General features: G+C 34.5%; 1 protein-coding gene across 2 annotated transcripts in view; it reads right to left on the bottom strand.

The window, feature by feature from the left end:
* The window catches only part of LOC115885813, a 96,127-nt gene that overhangs the window by 14,814 nt on the left and 67,436 nt on the right, over positions 1-13,877 (bottom strand). For both annotated transcript variants that reach the window (XM_030904838.1, XM_030904837.1), the window contains exons 3-4: positions 5,959-6,069; positions 5,622-5,759 (exon numbers count right to left, since the gene is read on the bottom strand). In XM_030904838.1, coding sequence (XP_030760698.1) covers positions 5,622-5,759; positions 5,959-6,069 — 249 coding nt within the window. The remainder of the gene's footprint in view (positions 1-5,621; positions 5,760-5,958; positions 6,070-13,877) is intronic.

Genomic DNA, 13,877 nt, shown 5'->3' on the forward strand with positions numbered 1-13,877 from the left:
AGCGACACTTTGTTCCTATATCCAAATATATTGAGTAGTTTCCTATAATGGATAATCGTCATAGACGTGCTTTTCGTTGCCTCAAGTGCTTTCAACGCGACTTGACTATCCGAATATATGTTGATTGTATTCCCGGTGTATTGGTGTTCTACCTGCAGTTGCACACATGTTTCAATAGCATCTAGCTTAGCTTAGAAAATTGTACTGTATTTTCCAAGACTGTGGTAGATCTGAATCTTTGGACTGCTGCAGTAAATTCCTGCGCCAGATCCTGTTTCGATCTTAGATCCGTCCGTGTACCAACACATTTCCGCATGTAACAAACCGTTTCTCGGCTTATCCCATTCGTCCCTATTCGGAAACAGGACGTTGTAGGTGCGTGTCAAGTGTTGGACCATTCCCAGAATCTCATCCGACTATAGTTCGTCTACTAGTTGGTTTTGTATGAACTTGATTGTTTCTTGGTATTCTCGTACCATATTTAGAAACCTATATAGCTCATCTCGTCTCTCTTTTCAAAAGAATTTGAAGAGGAGGTAAGTCGTGTAGGGTTTCCATAGCTTCTGAGGGCGTGGAATGAAAGGCACGAGTCACCGCTAAAACATGCTTGTCGTTGTAAGCCAAAGTAGTTAAAATAATCAGTAAGTGTGGTGCTGAAAACTATGAATTTCTAAAAAGTCTGCTATTAGTTTTGTGAAGGGTACACAAACGCATTTCAAATACATCTGAAAGTCAACCTTAAAGGTCGTTTAAGGTCTCACAACAAGGTTCTTTCTGGAATCACTCAAGGAGGTTTGAAAGCCACATATGTCAAGGTCAAGCGAACTGCGCATGTGGAGGAGCCCAATCGGCTAATATCTCCTACTTCTATCCCTTCGTATGGCCACCGGTAAATTAATATCCCACCATTATAAGAACGGACGGATGTACTACTAATATCTGCAATGCTGAAGTATTTCTTTTTTATTTATTTTTATTTTTCAAAATCTGTAGTACAGGCTGAGCCAAATTGGACACTTTTAAAGGAATACACTCTTTTCTGTCGGAGATAGACGAAAACTAATTCGGTGTCTGGAGCTCAATTTTTATCAAAAACATGATGGTAAAAACCCTATATCGATATATTATGTTTCCGTTTTGGAGGTTTCTCAAAAATGTGCATTTTTATAAAACCGCTGTAACTATTTTGCAATGAGAAATTTTGTATTTTTATGAAAACATTTCCAAAGCACTTTTTTACGTAGAATTTAAAGGTATAAGTATATTTTTTTTTAATTTAGTAATTTGAGAGTTATCAATAGAAAATTTGATTTTTATAGGGGACACCCTCTATATTTTTAATCCATTGAAAAGAACTTAAAATTACCTTTCCAAAAATATAACATACTTGATATTTTGCTCGATTCCTCTTCGAGATATAGAGTTTTTAAAAATTCGCCCATTTCGAATAAGTAGGGTTTGAACGACGGCAGCTGTAATACAAAAAAATTCTAGCAGCAGTTGAAACGAAAATAATATTTGCAATGAGAGATGCAGAACTTCTAAAAGTACTTCTAATTCTTGCCTAGATTATACGGGCAATTTAAAAATAAGAACCTTCTTCCGCAAAGATAAAAATCCATTGGTGCAAGTCCAACGAACGGCCTCGACGCCTGGGATCTTGCTAGTTATTCAATGATTTTCGAAATTGGTTGCAAAAAATTGCTGATAACTCCAGCGTTATGGGGCGGTGCCTCGTATTGCTGGAAAATAGATTTTCGAGTTCCATTAGGGGCCGATCATCCGTAAGGGGTCCAAAGTCTATTAGTTAAAAGTGGCTTTTAAAAACTTTTAAAAAGTCGAAGGGGACTATAACAAAATATCAAGTGTGCTATATTTTTGGACAGGTAATTTTAAGTTCTTTAGAGTTAATAAAAAATATACAGGGTGACCTAAATAAAAAATTACTTTTTCTCTGATAATTCTTAAATTAGTTAGTTTATAATTAAATTAGTAATTTTAAAAAATATACTTAAACCATTAAATTATACGCAAAAGGTGCTTTGAAAATGTTTTCATAAAAACATAAAATTTTTCGTAGCAAAAGAGTTACAGCGATTATAGTTGTTATAAATGCATATTTCTGAAAAAAAAAATCGTAACTCCGAAACGGTAACAGATATCGATGTGCGGTTTTTACCACTATGCTTATGATAAAAATTGAGCTCCAGACACCGATATTAGTTTTCGTCTATCTTTTATAGAAAATGATGTTTCCCTTTAAAAGTGTTCAATTTGACCCACCCTCTACACGCTCCCCCCACCAGTAAAAGAGCATACACCGTAATATAACCTCTTTTTCTTTTTAGCATCTAATTTTCACAATACCATAATGGGTGCCCACGATCCACGATGCTCGAGTAAATGCTCATTTAGTATCTTGGGCTCCGCTACATAGAGACAAGAGACGTGGTTTGGTTTTTCGGTGCCAAACTAATATATGATATATATCTACATTGTAGATATCTTGGTTTGGTTAGGAATAAAAAACAAATAAAAAAAAATACATTAATTTACAACTAAAACTTAAATCATTCATGATCAAGAATATTTCTATTGCATAATCAGAGATCAGAAGAATTTGAATTAAAATATAAAACTAAGAAAAATAATCAAAATAATCAATGACAGTGTTTAATTCCAATATTGCAGCGGTAATGACCTAAGTTTAAATCGATACCAAATTAAAAGAAATCATTTTAATTTATTTCGGTTGCACCTTAATGAATTACTTTGCAAATAAAACAAAGGATTTACCGTTAACAAATTACGATTTGCATAGTTATTTGACTGTTGCAATTAAAGCATTAAATTGATTGTTTATGTGTGTCTGTGCACGTGACTTTACTTTTCTGTTAACATTGACATCAAAAATCAAGAAAATTGTTCCAGTTTTTAATAAAAGTGTACTACTAGTACTAGACAAGGCTACTGGTGCTACCGTTAATTGTGATTGAGTGATATTGTGCCTATACCATTGCCGTTATTATAAGCAATCCCGCAATTATTTATTGTACTTAAATTGCCTTATGAACTAATTTCAGTTTAATAACATAAACTAACACTACACAATCAATGCAGCATTGACATTTCTCTTATTAAAAAATATACAGGTGTTCGAAAAGCAAAGAAATTAATAATATGATGAATAAATAGCAAAAAAAAAATATTTGTTTCTAAATTATAGCACAACCATAATTTATATTCAAGCAATGCTTTTGATAATATGGAAATCACTGCTAGGATGCTTTTGAAAACTTATAAATTTTGAATATATCATCAACCAGCCTGAAGTGTCCACTGCAGGCCCCCTCAAATCTTTCCACTCTTCTCGCCGGTCCTGTGCCACTTGGATCCAGTTTCCTCTAAATCTCTTTAAGCCATCTGACCATCTTATCGGAGGTCTGCCTCTGCTTCTGAGAGCATCCTGTCTTGGCCGCCATTCTAGTATTAGCCTGGTCCACCTATTGTCCGCTGTTCTGACAATATGTACAGCTCAGTTCCGTTTCTGTTTTTTAAGCAGATAAATAGAATCTGCTATTCGTGTACGCTGTTTTATAACTGAATTGGGTATCTTGTCTCTTAGAGATATACCAAGCATTGCTCTTTCCCTACCTTGTTGGGCTACACGGACTTTTTCTATGGACTTTTTCGTCAGTGTAAGTGTCTCTGCGCCATATGTAAGTACTGGCATAACGCGCTGATGAAACATCTCCCTGTTTAGGCACATTGGTAGATCTGATTTTAACTTTAACACATATCTTTTTTGAATAATTTATGGGCAGTCCAATTTCATCTGACGCCCATTTAAGTGTTTCTAGCATATTTTGTGCTTCGTGTATTTTGTCTGTAATCAGAGAAAATACACGAAGTCTTCGGAAAATGTAAGTTATTAAGCATTTTCCCGTTAATATTAATACCCATTTCCTACCAGTTTAGTCTTTTGAACATAGGTATATTCTAATAGTGCGATGAACAATTTGGGGGAAATGGTATCGCCTTGTCGTACTCCTCTTTTAATACGGAATTTGTTTGTGTTTTCATATAGCGATACAGATGCTGTTGCATGGTCGTATATACCATATTCGGCTAGGGCCTTGAATAATTTGTGTTGATCGATAAAGTCGAATGTCTTTTTGTAGTCGATAAATATTAAAATTATGGGTTTATTATACTCAAACACATTTTTCTATTAGGATCTTCACTACCAACAGATGGTCCTTTATACCGAAGTTCGATCTAAATCCAACCTGTTATTTTGGTTGGTATTGTTCTAGTTTTAGGGAGAGACGATTTGTGAGGATTTTTGTGAATAATTTGTACGTGTGGCTCAGTAAACTAATAGGCCGATAGTTGGTGAAGTTCGTTTTGTTCCGGATTATTATGTAATAGAATTCTATTGGCATTATCCCATTCTGATAGCGTTCTTTTTTCGACCCTTTTTTCGACATTTGTTGAATAATATTTGCAAGGCCTCTAGAACCTTTTATCCTCCTTCTTTGATGGCTTCAATAGCTATACTGTAGTCACCGGGAGACCTATTGTTTTTCATAAAGTTTAGTGACGCCGATATTTCATCTAAAGCAATGTCTGGGATATCTTCTGGGCCCTAATTCATCACAGTTGGTATGGTAGTATACGAGTTTCTAAGGTTTGGATTGTCATATAACTGCTGGTAGAAATTTTCCGTAACACGTAGAATATATGGTCTATTTGATGTTATCTGTCCTACTGTGTTTTGCTAATTATGAATTTGTACTTTCCCTATGCTTGCCTCTTTTTTGAACACTTTTAATCCTTGACTTCTCTCAATGAGGCGTTATTTTGTGAGGATTATTTTACATTGGTTCTGATGTCTTTCTTTATCTCTTTTGATATCTGTTTGTTAAGTTTCTTGTAACCATCTGAGTGTTTGTTTGTCATAACTCTACGCTGTTTTATCAGATCTGTAGTCTTTTGGGTTAGTTTTGTGTTGCCCTGATTATCTTTTTAGGACCATTTTCTTTAATAGCTGGCGTTAAAATAGTTACAATGATGATCCTCATTTACATCTTCATTCTCCATATCTGAATACATGACTGTTAAAATTAACAAAAAAGGATATGAAAGAGCTTACATAATGGTAAGTTATGGAGAGAAGGGTCGGGAGCCTACCTCTAGCCCAACAAGCGACTCAAGATACCGTTTCGTCTAACCGGGTTAACCAGACGGGCTAGACGATCCGCTGAGAGTAGGTCTTAGCGGACTTACATAGGACTTGTTAAAAAGAATAACCGCTATACCTTCGTAGGAGGTAGAACACCAGAGAAGGATGGGAAATACCCTGTTCCCCCTACAATAGGAAGATCCTCATTTATAATGTGGCATAAGTCAAGAAAGGGAGACACAATAGATCTTTAAGATCGCGGTGATTAACCCCTTCCACTCATTCTACATTTTACAAGATGGAGAGAAATCTGAATTGAAAAAGACGAAAATTCACAATTTTTCTCAGCCGTCTGTCTTTTTGTCACTTCTCCATGACATTTTGTTAGTTTAGGTATCTACTGTTGTTGAATGAAAGGTATCGAAAGTATACTTACATGCTAGTAACATTAAAATTGCTGTCGCTGTTATGTTTCCTGGAGATCTTCTCCAACATCCCGTAACTCCGGTACAAAAAGCAGCAAATACGGAGAAAAATGAAATAATGAAAAGAGCTATCATTGATCTACCCATATCTGCAAAAAAAATATTCTTTTCATAATATTCTTTAAAAAAAATAAAGTAGTCTTTTTCAAGTATACAGAAAGTGTACATAGATACATAAAAAAGTAATTAAAAAAAATATAGGATATTGTATTTTTGAATTATTAGTGGGAAACCCAATAATAATTAATAATAATATAATATAAATATAAATATCATGAAAATACTTACGTAACCTTGTCCAAGCATCATCGGTAAAATCTTTGGTTTCATTGTTTTCATCGGGAATGTAATAATTAATGTTTGTACAATAGGTTTCCACGGGACTGAGATATAATTTTACTGTAAAAAAACAGATTAATAATAAAAGTATAAATATTAATTTTAAATTAAGTAATTATTACTAATAAATTTTAATCTGAGTATAATTACGAAAATTTTGTATTATTGAGTTTTCGAACAATTTTTTTTTTGGAATCACATATACACAATAGCAAATAAAAATAATGATTTTAATACATGTCATGTGATAACAGTCAACGCGGCAATATGAATATAAATAATTAAAATAAAATGTACTTAGTAAAATAAGTACAAATACACCCAGTAATTAATGAGGAAATTGCCAAAAACACAAACCATCCCCCTTTAGAACATTTTCTGAAATGGAAATTATTGGAAGTAAAACCTATACTGTGTTAATATGTCAATATTTTTATTTCGTTGTGTTTTGTGAATATTCGGTGTATGATTTTGGCAATTTCCTCATTAAATACTGGTGTATTTGTACTTCTTTTACCCAGTACATTTTATTTTAATTATTCATATTTAATTGCAATGGCTTATTTCGACCGAGAACGCAAACCTGCGAAGAAGAACGGTAGCGTTCCTAATTGCGACAACAAAAATTGCAGTTTTATTCGTTTTCTAAATCCCCGGAGAGATTCAAATTATAAAAGGCTAGGAATTTTTACACAAATGCAGAAAAAAATTAAAGATACAGGATCATACTATATCGGTATTGTAGTACATTTTTAGACAACTTCTTTATTTTTAAGACGTTGATGGTCAAACATCAACAAAATATTCCTTATGTTCGGACTAAATTTTCTCGAAAATAAAGATATCATTTAAAATTTCGTTAGAATACGGAAATAGATTGGAAGTTTTGTGATTACAGTAATATATAATTTATATGGTTTTGAACAAACTGCTCGCTATTTTATGGCAAATGATGAAGCTCTGCAAACCTTAATCAAAGCACGTGTGTTTAAAATTTTGGATGTGGCTTACCACGACAGAATCGGGCTGAGCCTTAGGCAGATTTCTGAAATATAATATATATTTCCTTCGGCCACACATCCGCTTTATCCGACCCCTGGGAGCGACCCGAACAGTACAGTGTAATAGCACATGTGTTATCTGTGGTAATAGTCTTTTCTAAAAAGACTTAAACCTTTTTCAATTTCGGAATCAAGATTTAAATCACAAATAATTAAAAAAAACTGAAATTTTAAGTCTTAAGTCAGCTTTCGAAAAATGATTTAAATCATTAAAATGATTTAAATAAAAAAAAAGTCTTAAGCTCTATGAGCTTGCTCTGAGTACTAACATAATTTGATCAACGCATGAAAAATAAAGACATTTTCTTTATCAAGAAAAAAACATAGGATATAAATGTGTTAAATGAGTTTGAGGTGGATTCTGCGATAAAAAAAACTCGTTGTTTTTTCATGGCAAAAGAAAATAATAATGTTTTTGGCTGCAATAAGGAATAAGGTACAAAAAATACTAAAATAAAACAGTAAGGCTTTCAAAATGGCAATGCAAATTAGAGATTTGCCACACCAACTGTTTTTATGACATTAACCTTTGTAAAATCCCGTTGATTATATCTTAAATACATTTACTTTTACCTGTTCTTAACCCTTACTTTATCCCTTAAAAGTTGAACCTGATTCCAGTGGCGGAGCAAGGCGGGGGCGGAGTGGGCGGGCCGCCCCAGGCGGCGACCTTCCAAGTACCTAGGGGGCGACAAAAAATTGTTATAAAGACGGCGCGGCGGACTAATCCTGTAGGGGAGGCAAACCTCTCTCCTAGAAGCTCTCCGCCCCGGGCGCCCTTAACCCATGCTACGCCACTGCCTGATTCAAAACGTGGTTATATCACGTTTTTGTGATTAGGTCAGTTAGGTTCTTTACACCTCTTACAAGAGAGGGATCAGGTAGAGATATTTCTCTACCTGATCCCTCTAGCCTAAGTAAGCCTCACGTTTTACTACTGTTTGTGTACAAATTGTTCGGACTACACCTGTAATTTCGTTCAACAAGAAAACCTTCACAGATGTCCCATTTAGTTTTATAATGTCAACAGTTTTGGGGGATTCTGCAGTACAATCGTTCTTTGCCACTTTCACCTTCACCACTCCCAGATTATTTAGTTCCTTTACGTGACCTTCAAATTTTAAGGAACCATATACGAAATATTTTAATAATTCATCAATTAATTAATTCTTTTGTTTCAAACATTACATTCCATTATCAAAGTAGTAAATTATCTTGTGTATTTTGTCAAAGACATTAATTAACTAATGTAACTTCCGTAACAACTCATTATTGCATTACATTTGCTACCTACTTAAAAATAATCAAAATAAGTTATAATCAAACTTAAAATTTAAAATATGAAATTTATATAGCTGGAAATTCCTTAGCATTATTAAACGCAATGGGATCAGTAGTGTGAAAAGTGTTCACGCGATTAACTATTCTGAACTCAGCTATTGGTTGTTCACATAAACTTGAGTTGAACCGATTTACTGAAAAAATTCTTAGAGCGTTTTCTAATAACATTTCTTTGTCTGTTTTGACATTTGAATGAACTATTTCAAATTTTTATTATACCGGGTGCTTCTCAAAAGTGGCTCACTCCTACAACTTTTTTTATTTTTTCAGATGAAAAAACGAGATTTGGTATGTTAGTATATGACAGAAATTAGAATTGACTGACGTATTCAATTGTTTTCGGTCACTTCCTGTTTTACCAGAAATTACTACAACTTTTGATTTTTAAATGGCACCCTGGGTATTTTTTTACTTTATTTAATAGAAAATGACATTCCGATTAGAATGCCATATCATATGTCAACTTTTGACATTTTCGCTTAATAAAAAATTGTATTTTAAGTTTCAATGTAGAGTGCCATGGCTATGTTAAAAACACTAATTTTTAATCAAGAAGCCTTGCAAAAATAGATTTGATCGTCTAATGTTTTTAGTGTCTTATCCTGGCCGGTTAAAAGACGCCCGAATCGTATTTTTAATCATATCTCAATTTTTTCAAATGGAACGAGGGTCGCTCATTAGCATATTTGGAAAAAGCAATTTGATACCACACACTTGGTATTTCGACTCAAATTGTCGTTATGAACCCCATGTTACAATTTAAAATAAACCATATTCGAAAATGTCAAAAGTTGACATATAATATGTCATTTTATTCAGAGTGTCGTTTTCTATCGAATAATATATCGGTATAAAAATATACCAATGATGCAGCAATGGTGCCATTTAAAAATCAAAAGTTGTAGTCATTTCCGGCGATAGAGGAAGTGACCGAAAACAATTGAATACGTCAATCAATCCTAATTTATGTCATATATTAATATACCAAATCTCGTTTTTTAACTGAAAAAATAAAAAAAAGTTATAGGGGTGAGCCACTTTTGAGACGCACCCGGTATACCAAGGGTGCGCCACCCTGTATATTGTGTTGAAGCAAAGAATATTTAGCGATTCTTTGAATGTCGTAGACGATTTAAAAGAGTAAAAAAGATTCAGATATTCTGTTTTTGTAGTTGTAATGCTTCCATAAAACTGTATTATTATATTATTTTTCGTTCTTAAGACTATAAATAAAAAGTATCAATATATATTTTATTTTTAACAAGAAAAAAAAATTTTGAAACACCCTGTACAAGACTTAAAATAGTAAAAAAACGAATCGATGGAATGCAAATAATGGTAATAATAATTCATCTAATTTAAATGTCGATGTATGTATATCACGAATTTTCTCACAAAAATGTTTCGTTATTAAAATTAATTATTGTTGTATTCTAAATACCTCTTTGATATTTTCACAATTTAATTTAACATACAATAGATCACTTAGAAAACTGTAAGAGAAATTTTCCCAGCGAGCAAATAATGTAAGACAAATTTACTTATCAGATTCTACGAATGATGGCTATTTCTACAAAGCTATTTACGAAATATCTTACATTTTACAGTCTTAATAGTTCTAGATTAGTTTATTAAGAAACATTAGTTTTTATTGCAACGGGGAAAATTATAGCAGTGTTTATAGCACAGTTTAGTATAGTACTTTAAAAAGTGCATAAAGAGGAAATGATGCAAATTGATTATTTCGATATGTAGGTAATCAAAAATATTTTAAATTAATGTTTTATTACTAATATAATAAAAATGCTTAATATGCGATTCTAACGATGTACAACAAATTAAGCATAGTGGAATTTAAACGTCAATAATTTGTAAAGGTCATTTTTTCAAGAAAGATGCGACATGTTTCAACTTTATTACAGATTTGACAGAAATAGTACAAGAACATGAGAAGTATATTTACAAACGTATCCAGAAAGATGTTTGATATATCCAGAATGATGTATGGGGAAATCCTCATGGATGATATAAGTTATAACTTTGTCGTTAATGGGAAGCTCCGAGTCAAGTGCTAGGGGGAATTCCCTCTGGCACTTTGGCGGGGTCTAAGGAACATCTCACTGTCTTGTGCTTACCTTAAGGAATTGCACCAAGACGTATAACGACACCGGATGGAAATATCCTGTGCTGACGCACAGGGTATGACGCACGAGGGTGCCCTGGCATGACTGCCAGGGCACCCTCTACTGTATGTGGTCATGTCTCACGGTTACCACAGATTCGTCCGGGCGGTTAAGCCAAGGCCAAGGCTTCACCGCCCGGACCAAGAGGAGACAACCTCACCAAAAATGTAAATCCTCCGATGGCGGAACCAGGTGAATGGGATGCGTAGCTAGACAGGAGACTAGCTCAATGCTAGTTGACTGGTCTCAACTAGCTGACTGGTGTCAATCTTTGGGACTCCATCAAGTACAAAAAACACTACCGGTGAAGCTGTGGGAGCTTGGGAACCTCCTAGCAACACTGGGATTGATAATGATATCAATGCAAGTTCCAAGAGACCAATACGAAAAGAAACTACAAGAGAGGTAGCTGACACTTGCGCGAGACCAGCCTCCACAAGTCGCACACAAGCTATCACTTCCTCTAGTAAGGGTCGGAAGCCTAACCTAACCACTAAAGGTTCTCATCTGTTCCAGCAAAGGGAGATAAAAGTCAGGACACCAGCTTTGCCGCTATTGTTGGACAAGTTAAAATGGCGGCGCTGCCAGAGGTTGCACTGACCACCGACTAGCAAATGGCTCTAGAAGAGGAGATACTGGACGAAGTAGTAGCTAACGGAGACAACGCAACGATCTGCAAAATGTGGTTGGGTTGAGCTGCGTTTTGCGTGGATATACTTTTGGATGGGCATAGATTGTGTATCCCAAGAATCGGCGGATTGGTTAGTGGAAACGGCACCTAAGCTAAAAAATTAGCAGGGGCCGAGACTGGTTGTAGAGAAGGAAGAAAACATCCAAAAAGGGAAATCATCATAGTCTTTCTGCCGAGGAGCAAGGGAAAAAACACCATCTACCTGCTCAGCCTTTATCCAGGCTCAGAACTCCAATGTAAGGACATCGAGTTGGCGAGTCATGAATTCGAGGGAGGAGGGTCATGGTCAGGTCTTCACAATAAGAAATGACCTCAAATACAAAGAGGCAATAGAGACAGAGAATCTTCTGTTATAGATTCGGGACAACACCGGTATCAGGTCTAAGGAGAGATCAAGTTAAAGAGGTGGCGAAAATGGAAATAGATCCTCCAGCCTCCACTTCAAGGGTATCTCAGCTGGAGACAAGCTTATCGACTGTACGGATGGCCAAACCGCAAGGTGGAAGGGTGTTTACCCTAGAAGAAAGAAAATAGGTTGTCAGAGGGGGATAGGAAACACTCTGTATCCCTACAACAGAAATCCTCATGGATGATAAGTTATAACTCATGGATCACATAATAGAACAGAAAACAAGACAGAATATTATTTAAAAACGTTTGGTAAAGTTTGTGATTTTTAAAAACCAACGAAGATACATCAAAACTAGAATAGACATTAAGTAGATCATCTCTTAATTTATGGTAAAATTATACTAAGTGTTCTAAGCCCTCTTCCTGAATGCATAATCGTGCTCATCTTTTCGAAGCAGCTCGAAACTGCTTTATAATACTACCTTACGTTTTCCACTGTTTGATAATATTTCTGTCAATGCACTCTATTTTTCGAGGTGTCCCACAGAAATGTGTCCAAAACAGTAAGGTCAACAGACCTCCCTGGTCATTTGAAAGATTCTCCCATCCATATATTATGTTGGAATTTTTTATTTAAAAGGCAGTAACTGCTTCAGTGTTGTGTGGGGGAGCCCAGTCGTCGCGTCCGTCGTGCTGAAACCAATACCTGGTAAAATGTGCTAGTGCTAATCGTCCCGGTATTTTTCAAATCGGATTGTCAAAAACTGCAGAAATGTTGCTACAGTTAAATGTTGAATTGAAGAGATGAGATCCTAATAACTGATCACCGTAAATGACATTTAAGCTGAAACGAAGTTAAGGTATAACTTCCCTTGCAGTGCTTGGAATTATTTGCGCTCCAAATATGTCCATTGTGTCTATTGAACACAACACAATTTGTAAAAGTGCTTTCATTAGTTCCAATAATATTTTGTAACCAACCGGGAAACTCGTTAGTTTTATTTGTGAGCCACTGGCAATATTTGAGCCTCCTCTCATGATCTCCGTGGTGTAGTCTTTATGAAATATGTATTTTATAACATTTCAAGTCCATTCGCCTACATTCCCTCCAAACACCCATCGGCGAAACATTAACCTTGTTCTGGCGTTATTTTTGTCAAATCTGTAATAATGTTTGAACATGTTGCGTTCTTCTTTCAAACAACCAAAACCGCCTATTGAAACAACGATTTTCACCCAAACCAAACCAAATTATTGACATCTAAAAGCCAACTGTGCAAATTTGTTTCGTGTGCATCGTTAAAATCGCAATGAATTTATCTATTTAGATGTGATCTAAATACTGTTATATAGCTAGAAAAAGTGACAATTAAAATGTGCTTTTAGTTTTGAGATATCTTGTCACGCCAGAAAAAAATAGAATGGAAATATTCAACTTTTAGTTTTTCCCGAATATCTTCGGAAGTACATACTTGAAAAATAAAAATATATCTAAACGGCATATTATTATACAGGGTGTCCCAGAAACAAATACAAGTATTTTAAGGGGTGCTAGATCTCTATAAAAGAAACATATTTTTTATCGTTTTTCAAATAAGACCAAAATAACGAAGTTATTTTACTTTGAAAATTAAAAAAAAAAGATTTTTTACTAAAATTTTGACAACCACCGGATCTTTTCTGGATTTTCTTTCTTGTAACTTTAAACTAATATCTATGTTGCCATATTATCAAGAAATTATGGTTTTTAATTAAAAACTAAAGAAAATCCAAAAAATTTTCATAAAATTTCGAATTTTCAAAAATTCTTTTTCGCAAAAAAACCTCATAGGCGTGTTTCTGGGGTAGAACTGTACTACCAGTTAAAATACTTGCACTTAATTACTGGGACACCCTGTATATGCTACGACTAAAATGGATAATTGGCTAGTTTTCAAACTATAGCCAGCTATTATGCAAAAATCGCTGTTATTTTGTTGGTTAGGTGTTAATTTCCGGTGGCATGGCGGTTCTAATGTTAGTTTACAAAATATGTGGCTAGTTTGAAAACTAGCTAAGTATCCATTTTAGCCGTACCATAAACATTAATGCACAACTTTGCTCTAATTTAATCATCGTCGTATCTCCTATAGTATTTGAGATCCCAATGATGGGGTTCGAATTTGTAGTAGTAGGCATATATGTTTGAAAAAACTATTATGATGAGAGAGTGTTGTGTTTAGATGCTAAAATTATGTATTA

The sequence above is a fragment of the Sitophilus oryzae genome, unplaced genomic scaffold (assembly GCF_002938485.1).
Source record: "Sitophilus oryzae breed Bouriz unplaced genomic scaffold, Soryzae_2.0 scaffold_41_pilon_pilon, whole genome shotgun sequence".
Classification (NCBI taxonomy): domain Eukaryota; kingdom Metazoa; phylum Arthropoda; class Insecta; order Coleoptera; family Curculionidae; genus Sitophilus; species Sitophilus oryzae.